This window comes from Pristis pectinata, chromosome 7 (assembly GCF_009764475.1).
Source record: "Pristis pectinata isolate sPriPec2 chromosome 7, sPriPec2.1.pri, whole genome shotgun sequence".
Classification (NCBI taxonomy): Eukaryota; Metazoa; Chordata; class Chondrichthyes; order Rhinopristiformes; family Pristidae; genus Pristis; species Pristis pectinata.
The window spans coordinates 90,410,126-90,427,298 of record NC_067411.1 but is presented as its reverse complement, the minus strand read 5'-3'; the positions used below and the strand labels follow the sequence as shown (position 1 = coordinate 90,427,298).

The 17,173-nt window shown below is 41.0% G+C and overlaps 1 protein-coding gene across 12 annotated transcripts in view; it reads left to right on the top strand.

The window, feature by feature from the left end:
* ppip5k2 (diphosphoinositol pentakisphosphate kinase 2) overlaps nt 1-17,173 on the top strand; it is a 94,029-nt gene that overhangs the window by 55,472 nt on the left and 21,384 nt on the right. For all 12 annotated transcript variants that reach the window (XM_052019469.1, XM_052019477.1, XM_052019475.1 and 9 more), the window contains one exon: nt 7,707-7,877. In XM_052019469.1, coding sequence (XP_051875429.1) covers nt 7,707-7,877 — 171 coding nt within the window. The remainder of the gene's footprint in view (nt 1-7,706; nt 7,878-17,173) is intronic.

Sequence of the window (17,173 nt, the reverse complement as noted above, 5' to 3'; positions counted from 1 at the left end):
AGCTCTATATTTGTAGTAAATAGTGTGAGGCATGTTCAAGAGACTATTGATAGTACAGTAAAACTCTGCTAATCTGACATTCTCAGGACTTTGGTGATGCCACACTGGCAGATTTTCCAGACAAGTTGATGTTGCTCCTTTTAATGCTCTAACCCACTTAATACACTTCTTTAGGTGTTACACAGTAGGATGATTTTTTCTGTGAACCGTGTCAGTTTCAACAGAACATGGGAAACAAACCACATTTAAAGGGAGTGTGGGAAATGAGGTCCCAGTGAGATTAAAACGGGAACAGCCCCTGATGAGTTTGTAAGGAGTGTGGGAATGGGGCCCCAGTGAGTTTATACTAATAATCAGGAGACATGAATTCCTACCCATGAAAGCTGTGGAATTCAAATTCAGATGCCTATCCAGCAACAAGAAAGTCTTGTGATTATCATGGGTAACAATGACTACAAACTTACTAGATTGTCATAAAGAGGCTTGGGGGCGGGTGGAATGTTGTGCCAGTGAGTGGTAGAATCTGGGAGAAAGTTGATGGGAATATGGGCGGATGGGGGATAAAATGGGATTAGGGTAGGATCTGTGCAAATGGGTGTTTGGTGATCAATGCAGACTCAATGTGCCAAAGGGTCTGGTCTATACTGTAGAAGTCTTTACTTTAGTGTCCATCACCAAGAATGGGTTGGTAGCACCTGCACTGACCAAGCTCAAAGTCAGAGAGAGATACAGTATGGAAATGGGCCATTCGGACCACTGAATTCCTGCCAATCATTCATTTATCCTTTTTTATTCTCACGCTGACTGCGTCATGTAGGTCATAGCTGCTAGACTGGGTCTGAGGCAGGTGGTGAGTGAACCAACACAAGGGGTAAAGGTACTTGACCTTGTACTCAAGTCCACATGTGTTAGCATTGGCCACTGGCATATTCCCTATGGAGTTGAAGTCCTGACTGTTACAATGATGTTAAATGGGATAGACTAAGAACAGATCTGCAGCTTAGAACGAGACATCCATGAAGCATTGCATCTGCAGCAGCAGGAACTGCACCATCAGGATCTGTAAACTCAAGGCCTGACACATCCCTCGCTCTGCCATTTCTATCATGCCGGGGATCGACCCTGGTTCAGTGAGGAGTGCAGAAGGTCATGCCTGGAGCAGTGCCAAAAATACTAAGAAACGATGAGCTACCAGCCCAAAGAAGCTGCAACACAGAACCATATGCATGTTAAACAACAAAAACAGCATGCAGTAGACAGCCATGTGAGTTCAAAAGCAATGGATCAGATCAAAGCTCTGCAATCCTCCTACATCTAGTTGTGAGGGCAGAACACAGTTACAATACTACCATCTGCCTGACAATGTGGAAAATCGTCCAGGTATGTGCTTATCACAAAAAGCAGGGCGAGTCCAGTCTGGCGAATCACTGCCCGATCAATCCATTCTCACTCATCAGCAAAGTGATGGTAGGTCTCATCAGTCATGCTATCAGGTGGCATTTGCTAATCAATAACCTGCTTATTCGCCGATGCCCAGTTTAGATTTTGACAGGACCAATCGGTTCTGGACCTCGTCACAGCCTCAGAAGTTCAAACATGAACCAAAACACTGAATCCCAGAGGTGAGGGGAGAATGACAGTCCTTTACATCAAGGCAGCAGTTTGACTGAATGTGGCATGCACTGATAAGTGGCAAGTAACGTCTACGTCACAAGTGCCAGGCACTAACCATCTCCAAGAGAGAGAGTGTCTCGACAGCTACTCTTGACATTCCATAGCATTACCTTCAAGTCCCGCACTATCAAAATAATGGACATCAACACTACAAGAGCAACTCAGAGGGTAGATATTCTCACCTCCTGACATCCCAAAGCCTTTCCACCATTTATAAGGCACAAGACAGCTTGATACCCTGCAGGACAAAGCAGCCTGCTTGTCTGGCTCCCCATCAACCACTGCTCCCAGCCATTCCATTGCCTCTGCCACCAGTCCAAAATTACTGTAGTGTGTACCACTTACAAAGTGCACTGCAATTACTTGCCTTGGCTTCTCCAGCAGAACCTGCCAAACTGGTGATCTCTATCACCAAGAAAGACAAGAGCTTTGGCCATAGTGGAACACTACCACCTACAGGTTCCCCTCTAACTTGCACATTTAGGATTTGGAAAACTAATGTTAGTTCTTCATTGTCACTGGGTCTAAATCCTGGAACTCTCTATCAACACTGTAGGAGTTTCTTCACCATAAGGACTGCAACTGTTCAAGAAAACGGCTCATTGCCACCGTCTCGACGGCAGTTAGGGATGAGCAATAAATACCGGCCTTGCTGGTGACACCCAGATCATGAAAAGTGAATAGATTTTTTTTAAAAAATGCCCTTTTGAGTGTCTGTGACTGCATTCTATCTCCACCCACCCCCCATCACCACGATCATTACTGGCGCCAATTGAATCTGCTGCTGTAGGTGACTCCATGTTATTGTGAAACGCAAGGCTCATGAACCTGTAGAGATCATAGCAACATGTATCTGTTCTGATATTACATTCATTAAGCACTGTGAATCCCAGCAATGGAGAAAGCAGTTGCAGAGGGCAAAACATTGATGTCCCATTAAGGACACTTTAATTTGTGCCTGCTTCGTGGTTTGCTGTAACGTTTACTCCTAGTTTGAATGCTGGTGAAACTATTGCTCTGCCAATGTTACCTTTAAACATCGACTATTCCCTGCTAAGCAACATCTTCCATTTTACACTGCCTAAACTTGAGGCCATCAAAAACTATGCTGCAAATCACCCATTATTTACATTCTTATGGACCTACATGGGCTCCCAGTAGAGCTCTTCCAAATTCTGGCACTCAATCCTCCTCAGAAGATTCTCCTTAAATCTACAATGCTTTTAATCATCTGTTGTCATTCTTGTATGGCAGGTTATAAAACTTTGCTTTTAATTATGCTGTTATGAAGTGATATTATTTGCTATGTTAATGGGGCTGCGTAAATGGAAGTTGTCATTGGTGTTTGGTTATTCACATATGCATAATAATCTCACTGTTTTCTTTATCACAATGGATTGGCTACCTTTCTACTATAATTTCAGAAGAAACTGGAATCTAATTTAGGCTAATGTTAAAATTAGATTTTATAAAGAAACTCAAATAAATTAAATGTCTTCCAAATTCGTGGGATACATCAAAGAATTTTTAGGAAGGAAGGAAGAAAAATAGCATAGTTCTACTAAATCTTTTTAAGAACCTTAATCATTGGGAATATAATTTTTAATGTCTACTCAAGTTAAACTCCTGCTTGGGTTATGTTTCACAGTTAAAGCAATCAGATCTGAAATATTTTTTTAACTTTTTTGTTTGAAAAACTGATGCAAAAGATCTCACTTAACACTTCCATTTTGTGATTTGCCAAAATCTCAAGTTATCTTTTCACAAATCAAGTCAGCTACAAAAACAACTAAAATATTTCTTTGGATAACAATTTAAGAATTTAGATAACAAGTTAACAATTTAAAGACCCAAATTCAAATCTCACAATAGAAGCTGTAGAATAGCTGGTTGATAAGGTTGATTTTGTCTGGAAAAAAAAGTCATCTGATCTTAGGAATGAACAACCCATCCAGTTCACTAATGTCCTTTAGGGTAAAAAAATCCTGCCTTACTCTGATGGCTATATGAATTAAAAATCAAAGAATCTGGTACCTTCTTGACTTTCGTTATATCCTTAAACTAAAATGGCATTTATAATGCTTCCTTGTGTTGTGTTATGCTGTTGAATGATAGGCATTAAATGTATTTCTGTTGAAAATCACATGGAGAATTTGATAAATTTCTTCAATGATGATTACACATTTAGGATATTGAGTTTCTACAGTTACTCTAAACCCAACCAGAAAATCTTTCATCTGCTGTTTAATCATCAGTAACTAAAATTTCTAATGGTGAAATAAAGATTTAATTAAAAAAAAATCAGGTTTCACAATAACAGGAAAACACAAAATGCTGGAAACACTAAGCAAGTCGGGCAGCATGTGTAGAAAGAGAAACAGAGTTAAGGTTTCAGGTCAGTTCCCTCCTCAAAACTGGGACATGGAGATGGAAATAGTTTTAAGTTGAGGCTCAGAGAAGGTAGGGGAGGAATGGACAGTATAAGGAGAATACCCGTCATGGGTTGTGACTAAGTATTGCTATAGGGATGAGTTGTTAATGGAGGTGATTAGATGGTGACAAAGAATTGTTATGTTTTGCAAATAGCGGATCAGGGTGTGCTAATGGAGAGGGAAAGAAAAACTTGGCTAATGTCACAGGCAGATGACTTTGAACAAAAATATCCAGCTCTGATATAGAGAGAAAAGGTGAGTTACTGGAGAATTTGGTATTGGTTCCAGAGGCTGCAATGTGCCCAAGCTTGTGTTGGGCCTCCTTATAGCTGTGCAGGAGGCCATAAGCAGAATTGTCAGTGTGAGTGGGATGGAGAATTAAAGTTGCAGGCAACAGGATGCTTAACATCATCACCGCAGGCTGAAAGCAGAGGCTATGCAACATGTTCACCTAATCTGTGTTTGGTTTCTCTAATATAGAAAAGACCACATTGTGAATGCCAAATGCAGTACAGTAGATTGGAAGAAATGCAATTAAATGCTACTTTACCTGGAAAGGCTATTTAGGTCCCTGGATGGTGAGGAGGGAAGAGGTAAAAGGACAGATGTTGCCTGGGGAAGTGCCATTGGTTGGTAGTGGTTGGTGGGAGACCCGTGAAGGGAAGGTACCCTTCAAAATACTGAAAAGGGAGGGAAGGGAAGATTTCTCTGGTGGTGGAATCTTGTTGGAGCTGGTTAAAAATGGCAAAAGATAACCCTTTGAATGCAGAGGCTAATGGGATGGATCAGGGGAACTCTATCCTTGGGGATTGGGGTGAGAGCAGAGCTGCAGCAAATGAATGAGATTCAGTTAAGGGCTCTGTCCACTATGGGTGCAGTAAGCAGCATCAATGCAGTTACCAATATACTAAAAAAAAATTGTGCCCAAAGCTGCATCTTGAATATGGAGAAATTAAGTGGAAGGAGAAGTTATTCAATGTGAGGATGAGTTCAGCCAAGTCAATGAGTTTGTTGATAGAGGGGAACAGGTCAGACCTCCATTCAGGGAAGAAGTGGAAGGCCCTCAGATGCTCCTGGTGTGGGATGGGTTGTTGTGAGATTGTACATCCATGATAAAGACGAGATGGTTGGGCCTAGTGAATTGGAAACTGTAAAAGTAGCAGGGTCGTCAGTTGTGTCATGGACGTCAGTGGGAAGGGACTAGCCCAGGAGAGAAAGGATAAAGTCAAGGTGGGAACAAATAAGTTTGGAGTGAGAGCAGTCTGAAATGATGGTTCTGCTTAGACAGTCCTGTTTGTGGATCTTGCGCATGAGATAGAAGCAGCTGAGTGGGGCAGGGGCAATACAAGGCTGAAAACTGTGGAGGGAAGATCTCCCAAAGAAATGAGTTGGGGATATTTGATTTGTTTGTTGGGGAATACAATGTCCTGATGTTCAGTGGTGGTGTCATGGTCAAGGAAAGCATGAAAATGTTTCTGAGAGCTGTTAGGCCTCAGCGAGATAGAGGTCACTTCGCCAAATCACAACAGCGCCACACTGTGTGAAGGTCATTTGCAAATGAGTAAATCAGGGTGCAGCCTCTTGCTTCAGAACCTCAATTGGGACTTTGAATATGAGTTATAGGTGGGGATCATTAGTTGTGGAGGTTAAGGGCCACTGGTAGTTGATTCCACTATTGCAGGTGTTGGGGCTCATTGAGGGGTCAAATAATGGAGAATCAAGGAACTGGGAGTAAATTAGGATTCAGATCAAAGGATCAGGACTGGAAGGGGGTTCAGCCACAGGAGAATCAGTGCCTAGAGTGGAGTTTGGCCTTTGGAGTATTAAGACCTGAGGGGAAGGGCAGTGTTTCAGCCATGGGGGAAGACGTTGGTTGCCGGAGAAGGGATCGGCTATTGGATTATGGTTGAGTGGTGGTGGGAGAGAGGGATTGTCATCATTGGACTTGGACTGTTTGGAAATTGGCATCCAGGGGGATGGGAGTGTGGTGATAGGAGCCTCTTGTCTGTGCATAATTGGAGGGTCAGTACTAGGGATGGTCAGAGGTTCAGGGCAAGGGATTGCAATCAGGTATAGGATTTCACTACCATGGTGGGTGGGTGAGCCCTGGGGCTTGAGGGATAGAAGGTAAGAAATGAGCAAAAAACAAAGCGTTGAAACAATCGGCTGGTCAAGCAGCATCTGTGTAATAGAGTCAACATTTTGGGCCAAGCACCCTTCATTATAATTGGAAAAGTGATAAGACCATTGTATTAACTGGGGAAGAGTGGGGAGAGCAGAGGGAATATCAGTTATAGTGTGCAGATCAAAATTGTTAAGGTAACAATTACTTTTAAAGACTGGCAGTTGGAAAGAAAAAAGATCAAACAGAAAGGTAGAGCCCAAGGAGAAAATAAAAGTGATTACCTGAAATTGTTAAATTCAATATTAAGTTCTGAGGGCTTCCATGTAAGTGGACAGTAGATGAGATGCACTTCCTAGAGCTTACTTTAGGCCATTTTGGATCAATGTGGGAGGCTGAAGCCAGAGATGTCAGTTTGAGAGTGGGATGGAGAATTGCAGTGACAGGTGACTGGAAACTCAGGGTCATCCTTGTTGCTTAAACAGAGATGTTCTGCAATGCAATCATCCAATCCGCTTTTGGTTTCTTGTGACCATATCGTGAGCACCACATGCAATACAGGCCACCCCACCCCCCCCCCCCCCCCCCCCAACCCCCCACCACCTTATGGCCATTTAGGTAACGGAAATTTGCTCTGACAGAATTCATAAATCACGACCCAAAAAATTGAGATTATGGAATAAAATTTGTTCTGACAGAATTTGTGGAAAAAATAGTAAATAAATAAACAGTTTTTTCTTTTCAAGTTGCATTTCTTGATGCATGCACAGACGACATGGCTTTGCGTTGCGCCCTAGGAACACAGCCCCTCTCCCCCTGTAATGTGGGGGTCGCCTGTACACTAAACTGGAAGAAGTGCAAGTGAATTGCTGCTGCACCTGTAAGGACTGTTTGGGTCCCAGGAGGGAAGAGGTGGAAGAGCAGGTGTTACATCTCCTCTGCGTGGTAAAGTGCTGTGAGAAGGGGACTGGGTGTGGAGATGGAGATGCAAGAGAGTTGCAGAGGGAACATTTCCTTCAGAATGCTGATAGGGGAGGGGAGAGGAAGATGTGTTTCCTTAGTTTTCTCAATTTCTCCCAGCCTTTCCCCTTCATGCTACGTTCTATCTTAGGCACCCACAACCAGTTATCATTTCGCTATCAAATGGAAATTCCTAACTGATAGGCCAGTCTTAAGCCCTGATTCATGCTTTTCCCTGATAAGTCAGCTAGGGTTACTCCGTTATTAATGTAACACTACTACATTGCAAGAAGGAAGACTGAATGTGGCTAAGGTAATTGCCCATATTATGTAAATATGAGCAGAGTTTTAGTGAGGGTATTATTATGAATTGTCAAATTTACTTGTATGTACTCATTAAAACTTTTACTAAAGTAGGTAATTCTCCTGTGCTTTTTAGATTAAAGACAAAAAAACATTACAGCAATTGGTCTTAGAATATAAACTTACAGAAGTGACAATGTATCCTTTAATAATAGAATGACAGTGGAGCCAAGGTCTTCCTGAATAGTGACAATGATGAGGAATCTGTTTCAAGAAGGGAAGCTGCTGAAAAGTCCACAGTGTCGTTCAGGCCAATGGTTTCAGATCCCATTTATATACATCGAAAATCCCCACTGCAACGATCCAAGAAAATAGGCTCAGTGGAAGTAAGTGTTTTAAATTAAACCTTCTTTCTTTAAAAATTCTTCGGAAGTTTGTAAGAACATTTTTTTCTGGAATTGCAGTGGATACGGTATATAGTATTTTTAAAGGAAAAAATTATTTAACAAGGATAACTATTTAAATTTCATTTCTTACCAAAAAAGGGTATTTAACTTCTAGTATCAGTGATTATGAGGATAGGTATAATTGAAACACTCCAGATGAACATAATATTGAATAGAACACAAGCATTATAAAATTAGTTGTGTGCCACTATCCAGCAATACTCCACAGGTTAGGCAGTATCTGTGGAGTGAGGAACAGTTAACATTTCAGGTTGATGACTTTTGATCTAAACCTAAACACCCTAAAAATATGAATGGATTCTTTCTCCACAGATGCTGCCTCTCATACAAAGTATTCTCAGCACTTACTGTACCACTAGCTATATCTTGTTGAACATTTTTTGCATTTTGTGCTGGATACTATTTTATTGCCACCTATTTCTTAAAACAGAGTAATTACAAAGATAAACTACCAAAGAGAAACTGATTTATCAGTGCAGCAACTTGTGAAAGAAATGTCTAAACATGGTAAACAAAGTTGTTAGATTAAGGGATTGATGTGAGTTGATATTTTGGAGGACTATTAAGAACAGTTCTTTCAGAATCATAGTACAAAACAAGTGATTCGAACTATGAAAATTGTGCACTATAGCTAGACAATAATTATAGGCATTAAGCTAATTTAAACAAAATATCAAAAAAAGTTAATGAATGGATGATTTAATTTTGCATTCACAGTAGTTATCTTAGTCAATGTTATTACACCAATGTTATAAAACTAAATAGTTTTGATTTAATATAAAATTGTGATTACTTTACATAAAAATAAACTAAGCTCTAGTTTATATTTAGAGAGATAGAATTGAAACCTAGTGAGATTATGCTAAATTGTGTTGAATCTAAGCTATACTTGAAATAACATGTATAAATCTGTTTGATATCCAAAGACCTCAACATGTTTGTGGGGAAGAATAAAACTGGAGGTCATCAATATAAGATAATCACCAAGAAATCAAATAAGGAAATCATAATATTGAATTTGCATCAGGGACTTTGGAAGATTCTTCCTGAGCCAATGAGTGATGAGAATGTGGAACTTGTCACAACAGGTTGTGATGGAGGCAAATAGCATTGACGCACTCAAGGAAAAGCTAAATAAACATTTGAGTAGTGATGAAAATAGAAGGCTATGCTAAGAGTTAAAAGAAGAAATACTGCAAGAGGCTAAAGTGGAGCATAAATTTTAGCATGGTTGATTGACCTGAATTCAGTTCAGTCAACTTAAAGGCTGAGTTAAGAATTGAGAAATGTATCAGAATGTCTTTAATAGGACGACTATCCGACAGCTCACTTCCCATCATCTGCTGTCTACTTAAAGTGCTGTTCAAGTATACAGTTTTATTTTGGGGTGCATCAGTGTCCAAAGGTACATTGCCAGATAATTATTTATGTTTTGTGAGTAAAGGACAATGAAACTAAATTTGTATGTTATCAGGAATTATCTATGGATTTGTTTTCCTTTTTGTTTGTTTTCTTTCTACAACCCAGTCGAACCCAGGTATTTAACAAAAGAAGCTAACAAAACTATTATTGGTAACATTTGTGTCTGGTAATTTTTAGGATCTAATGAGATGGTCTATTTTAAGTACTTTATTATGCTAGATGAATTTAACATAGTACCTTAATATCTGAAATGTTCAAAGAAAACATTTTCTTTAAGCCCCTAGTTCGCTTTGGGGCGGTTGGGTAATAATGTGTGTGGAAATCTATTGCCATACTTGAGAGTTCCTGACCAAACTACAAGGAGGTCCACAGAATTAGAGTAAGTTCCTGTTTGTCTGATGGAGTACATACCTTTTCAGTGGGAAATGCAGGTTGACAAGAGCCCCAGCTAAGGCAACCCCAAATCAACTCTGCAATTTAACCAGTTATAATCATGCAACCTAACAGCACAGGGTATTAATCATTCATGACTCTTCAGTGCTTTGGAACTGATCAACCTCATTACTTTTGGTCAATGAGTCAGCTCCTTGTTTAACATCTGAATTCTGGCACACCGTGGATCTCTCTCCAACATTGGACTGCTGTGTTTTCTACAATGTATTGACTTTATTCCAGAATCCTATCAGAAGGGATGTCATCTGGGAAACAACATGTCTTCAAAGAGATTAAACCTCTTTTTCCTCTTTCATTCACTTTAGGTAGAAAACAGGTGAACATGGGTTTTATCCCATCCTCAGAACACAGTCCATATAACTCATCGTAATGTGAAAGCCTTTAGTGTTATTCTTCTGATCAAATTGAAAAGATCAGAAAAAGGTTAAAAAAAAAGAAATTTATCATAAGAATAGCTTGCATTGAGACAGACTAATATTACCAATTGCATCTTAGCTCTGCTGACTGGAGCTTGAGTTTCATAGTAATTTTGTATCCACAACCTAATTAAGTTGGGCACTGAGTCCTGAATGTAAGACCACAATTTACAGTTTACAATTCCTCCAGGTAATGTCTTCCAACAAGCACTGTCCTAGCCTTCCAGATTGCTAGTCCAAATGGAGGGTCTCGACCCAAAACGTCAACTGTCCATTTCCCTGCATAGATGCTGCCTGACCCGCTGAGTTCCTCCAGCTTTTTGTGTGTTGCTTCCAAATTGTTACATCAATTCTCCATTCAAGAACATTTTAAATGGCAAAATGTTAAATTGTAGCTTTATTTATGTATTTGTAACAAAACCCAGATTTTTATGGTGAAAGATGAAACACTTCTCCACTAGAAATGAATTGTAGGATCATAAAATGATTGCAGCAAGGAGTGAGGTGTTCAGCCCATCAACCCCATGCCAGGTCTTTGCAAGAGCAATTTAGTCAGTCCTGCTCCCTGGTTCTTGTGGATCTGCAATTTCTCTCTCTTGTGGGTTATCCAATTGCTGTCTGAAAGTGGCAATTGAATCGGCTACCACCACGCACTCAGACAGCGAATTCTGGTTCATGCCTGTCCTTAAAATGAAAAAGTTATTTTCTCCCTCATGCCACCCTGTCTTTTGCTATAAGTGGATAAATGTGCCCTTCAGAATTATGCCCAATAAATTATGTTGCCTTTCCTCATTCCTCCTAACAAAATGTATCACTTTTCAGGCTCTGCCTTAAGTTCCATTTACCTTGTGTCCACCCATTCCATAAGTCTGACTATATCTATCATCTTCACTGTTTACCACACTTTTAAGTCTTATACCATCTGTGAATTTTGAAATGGTGCCCTGTACCCTACTTAGTGCTGACCATTGGATAGCTTCCTCCAGCCTGAAAAGAAACGATTTAGCACGACTATTTCCTACCCCTAACTTAATTTTGTGTCCATTATTCTTTTTATGGGCTCAGTTTTGCAAACAAGCTGATGTGGTAATTTATCAAATACCTTTTGAATGTCCATGTGCACAACGCCAACTGCATTGGCCTTGACAGCACTGAATAAAGGTGATGAAGTTAATGATGACGTTATTTGCCTTTCTTTATGTGATCTTGTCAAATGACTATCTTGTCCCTGAAAATTGCTTGTATTGGTAACCTCACCTCAGAAATTAAACCAACTAGCCTGATAGTTGCAATATTTACCTTCTTATCCAACTTTGAACAAGCTTATAGCATTTGCTCTCATCCATTTCTTGAGCAGCACCCTAACTTTGACCAGTACTTTTGAAATTTTGCCTCTTCTTGTCTCTGCAAGGAATCATCCAGAGCAGGTGATTTATCTACCTTAAGTTCTGCTACAGTTTCGACTACCTTCCACTTAATCAAATACCTTTTAAAAGCCTGTGTACACAACTGATACCTCAACCACTTCTCTCTTTTACCAATACCTTGGCAACATCTTTCTCTTGGGTAAATAATTTTTAAAATGTATTCATTTACAGGATAGGGTTATTGCTGGCAAGGCCAGCATTTATGGCCCATCTGTAATTGCCCATGAGAAAATGGTGGTGAGCTTCTTCCTTCAACAGTTGCTGTCTTTTTGGTGAAGGAACTTGTACAGTTCTATTGGGTAGGGAGTTTCAGGAGTTTAGACCTAGTGACAGTGAAAAGATGGTGATATAGTTCCAAGCTAAGGTACTGTGTGATGTGGGAAAAGCCACTGCAGGTGGCTTCCTTATTAACCCGCTATTGTCCTTCACTGGTGGTGGAAATCACAGCAGTATTGGATTAGCTGTGGCTAATAACTGCAGTTCATTTGGGTATAAATTACTCTGCCACCATGCATAGATTAGAGCCAATCATATCTCTTACCCAAATTTCTCTCAGCCACACTCTTCCATTAAAATCCATGGAACAATACCAATTATTTCTCAAAAAAAACCTGGTGCAAAATATTCTGATGAAATTATATAGTAACTTTTGGGTATTTAGCCAAGTTTTGTGCTGCCACTGAATTTTGAGCCCAACATGAAAATGCAAACTGCTGGCTCACAACATTCAGATTTCTATATTCACACTAGCTCCTTCATTTTTAACTGCTTTTTCCTTTTGATCTCTCTTGGCGGTTTTTCAGGGCCCAAGAAGCCCAGCAGGCAGTAGAACCAAGGAAGGTGGGAACCTTGAGATCATTGCAATTGAAGCACTGCTGATGGTCAGGAGGGGATAGGGTGTTTCCTCTAAACTGAATAATCTTTTCTCTTGTTGCCACCTGAGCTATGATCTCTGACTCCTATTCTCCAATCGATGTTCCACTGCCCTGTAATCTTAGGCTCACAGTTCCTCCCTCCTCTGATGTTCAGCTCCCTTGATCCACCTCAACTTTCTGTATCTCAGATGGATCAATGTCTCCTTGGCTCAATGGACTCTACAATCCATATGCCTCCCCACAATTTACTTCTTACACCAGCCACCCCCACCCTAATCCCCTCATATCCCATTGATACATAATTCTATAGATTCCAGTCCACACTATTGCCCCCTCCCTTTTTCTCCACTGCACCCCCAAAATCTTTACTGAGTAACGATCTGGGTGATCAGAGTGCTTTGCCCTCACTTTAGAAACATAGAAACATAGAAAACCTACAGCACAATTCAGGCCCTTCGGCCCACAAAGCTGTACCGAACATGTCCCTACCTTAGAGATTACTGGGCTTATCCATAGCCCTCTATTTTTCTCAGCTCCATGTACCTATCCAAAAGTTTCTTAAAAGACCCTATCGTATCGGCCTCCACCACCGTTGCCGGCAGCCCATTCCACGCACTCACCACTCTCTGAGTAAAAAAACCTACCCCTGACATCTCCTCTATATCTACTCCCCAGCACCTTAAACCTATGTCCTCTTGTGGCAACCATTTCAGCCCTGGGGAAAAGCCTCTGCCTATCTACCCGATCAGAAGGTCAGAGGCCGAGGGATCCAAGGAAGCTTGGCTGTGTGGATTAGGAATTGGCTTGCATGTAGAGGGTTGTGGTGGAGGGAGTGCCCTCGGATTGGAAGGCAGTGACTAGTGGTGTCCCGCAGGGATCGGTTCTGGGACCTCTACTTTTTGTGATATTTATAGATGACTTAGATGAGGGGGTGGAGGGCTGGGTTAGTAAGTTTGCGGACGACACTAAGATAGGCGGTGTTGTGGATAGTGTGGAGGGCTGTCGGAGCTTACAGAGGGATATTGATAGGATGCAGAGCTGGGCTGACAAGTGGCAGATGGAGTTCAATCCGGAGAAGTGTGAGGTGGTACGCTTTGGAAGGACAAACTCCAGGGCAGAGTACAGGGTAAACGGCAAGGTACTTGGCAGTGTGGAGGAGCAGAGGGATCTGGGGGTTCATATTCACAGTTCGTTGAAAGTTGCCTCACAGGTGGAAAGAGCAGTTAAGAAGGCCAATGGGATGTCGGCTTTCATAAGTCGTGGGATTGAGTTTAAGAGCCGCGAGGTTATGATGCAGCTTTACAAAACTCTAGTTAGGCCACACTTAGAGTACTGTGTTCAGTTCTGGTCACCTCATTATAGGAAGGATGTGGAGGCGTTGGAGAGGGTGCAGAGGAGATTTACCAGGATGCTGCCTGGATTGGAGGGTATTGAATATGAGGAGAGGCTTAAGGTGCTAGGGCTTTATTCACTGGAAAGGAGGAGGATGAGAGGAGACATGATAGTATATAAAATATTGAGAGGAATAGATAGAGTAGACAGTCAGCGCCTCCTTCCCAGGGCACCAATGCTCAAGACGAGAGGTCATGGCTTTAAGGTTATGGGTGGGAGGTTCAGGGGAGATGTCAGAGGGAGGTTTTTCACCCAAAGAGTGGTTGGTGCACGGAATGCACTGCCTGGGGTGGTGGTGGAGGCAGATACATTGAACAGGTTCAAGAGCTTGTTGGATAGGCATATGGAGGAACGTGAGATAGAGGGATATGCAGGAGGAAGGGGTTAGGTAGTGTGAGGGTGGTCTGATGGACGGCACGACACGGTGGGCCAAAGGGCCTGTTTTGTGCTGTATGGTTCTATGGTAATGCCTCTCATCATCTTATACACCTCTATCAGGTCCCACCTCATCCTCTGTCGCTCCAAGGAGAAAAGGCCGAGTTCCCTCAACCTGCTTTCATAAGGCATGCTCCGCAATCCAGGCAGCATTCTTGTAAATCTCCTCTTCACCCTTTGTATGGCTTCCACATCCTTCCTGTAGTGAGGCGACCAGAACGGAGCACAGTACTCCAAGTGGGGTCCGACCAGGATCTTATATAGCTGCAACAATACCTCTTGACTCCTAAATTCAGTTCCCCGATTGATGAAGGGCAATACACCATATGCTTTCTTAACCACAGAGTCAACTTTAAAGTTGTACTATTTGGTTTATATTGCCTAACATTTCACACATATCTGCATTTAGTTTTGTATTCTCATTTGATTAGCTAGTTTTTCTCTTCTTGACATAATCCACTCACTCCTGCTGGAGAACTTTTGTTTGCATGTTTTTTTTCGGTGGCAATTACTTGCAGCTCCTTTTTCTCAGGTCACATTTAATATGTTGTGCACATTGTTATAAATTTAACATAATCACATCAGGGCTTGTGCACAGTACCACCAGCATCGTGACTTGCCATCATCTTCACTTCTGACAAACTTGAGAAAATCTCTACAACTGTTATCAAAATGGCTGGCTGCCAAAAAGAGTGGAAAATTCATTATCTGTATTAATAAATGATTTTTTAAAATTTGAATTTGAAGTTACCATTGTTAGTTTGTTAGTTATCATCAACCTTCCCTGTCAAGGTTGTTGGCAATTAAACAAAATACTTAAGACATATCCAGAGTTTCAAAGGAAGCTGGCACAGCTCATTTGCTTAGAATTTTATTGGTGCCTACAAAAACATGTTAAGCATTTGCAGTGTGGAGAGCCAGTGAATGTTCATGACCCCATCGTTTGGAAATTTAATAACACATAAGACCCAAAGCCTCATGAGCTTTTTAATTGATCTCAGACAAGGTAAAACTTTTCCTTTGCATCCTCTGCCAGTGCCAAGTGAGCAAAGGAACGCAGGTAAGTCCAAGAGTGGAAGGGAGGGTTGTGGATTGGAAGAGGGCATCTGAACAAGGGTTGTCCACTGGACTTTGGTGGTGGTGTTGCAGTCATCTGTTGGGGTTGAGGATTAGAAGATCATGGCTGGTGATGGGTGGTGGGGTTGGAAGATCAGTGAAGGCAGGGGTGTTGAGCAAATATCGCGTGTATGGTAGTGTGGAGAATGTGTTGTGCTGTTTTGGGGGGGGGGCAGAGGAAAGGCGTGCAAGTAAATTGTATAGTGAAAATCTTAATTATCTTGTTTTATTTCCTAGAATTCCAGGATACCAGGAAATTGTATTTTTCTTTACACTAAATTTCTTAACCAAAACATTTTCTTAATTTCAATTAATTTCTAGTTTCTTAAAAATTAACTCAAACAATTCCGCAAGGCAGCTTTTATTGCATTGTCCCTTGCTGCCCTTGGGGCTTGGAGTCAGATGCAGAGCAAATCTGGTTGGGGTAGCCATTCTCTGCCCTGAAGAACAATGATAAACATGTTGAACTGTTGTAGTTACACGATCATTTCATTTTCTCATCAGTCCACAAATCACCAAATTTATTGAGATCAGTTCCATAGCTTGTCATTGCTGGCATTTGAATAAAGGATCCCTAGATTGGTAGTGAGGCACAGTGATTACACCCTGGATGAGCTTTTCTTCTCAATGTTGTTCTTAAATCTTTTGAGCTCATGCAATCACTGCTTTCAGATGTACATTTTCTTAAGAATTCAGCTATAACTGAGAAAAGTTGCTCCATGTGGAACAAGAAGGCTTGAGAGCAACATAATTTGATGATAATTACCTGCCCGACTCCAGTAGATGATGGGACAGACTAGCAAATATCCCTCTATGGATCGAAAGACACAGGATCAGCAGCTTGAATTGCAACGCGGCTGCAGTCATTGAAGTACCAAGTCCTTGGCAAGCTGTAATGTTGGACTGCTGAAGTGGAAGGAATGCGGGGCAGTGCATTACAAAGCGGCTGACCTGGAAAAGTCTGGATTCACCTTTGGTGGCAAATCTTCATGATGCAAGCGAAACTATACTGCTGGAAAATTAAGCCTCCATGTCTGGTTCTGTGAGATCATATCAACAAATACTGCCCTTATCATTGTATATAACCATCCCTGATGAAGCTTTTCTGAGTTTTGACTTGGCATGTAGGACAGGTGTGCATCCAATGTTGCTTGTTCTCCTTGGCCTCTTGCTCAACCTGCTCTTTCTCTTTTTATTATTGTTACCCATCACTGAACAAACACTTGCAGTTTTCTAACTCCCTGTTTAGGTTTACTTCCAAAGTGAGCAAGTAAAATTGCAGTTAAAGCGTTTTTCTTTACGGAGTATGTATTATGTTCAATTGGAATGAAGTAATTTCCTGATTTTGTCATGAGATAGCTTTAATAGGTGTATACAAAAGACAAGTTTACAAAAAAAAGTATGACCTATCATTTCAATGAAAGCAGCAACATGAAGTAAGATAACAAGAATTCAATATGAAATAATATATACGTTCTCTGTATTTATGCAGGAAAAATTTACTGCATGTTTATTCCATTATGCAATGAATAACTTTGATATCCTTTCATCATGTTTTCTTTCATGTTTCTCTAGTTTTTAGCTGACTGAAATCTCTTTGATATGTACATACAAGTTAAATGTTCAACTATATTTACACTCACCTGTATTTAAATTGAAGTTGCATACCTCACAATTCA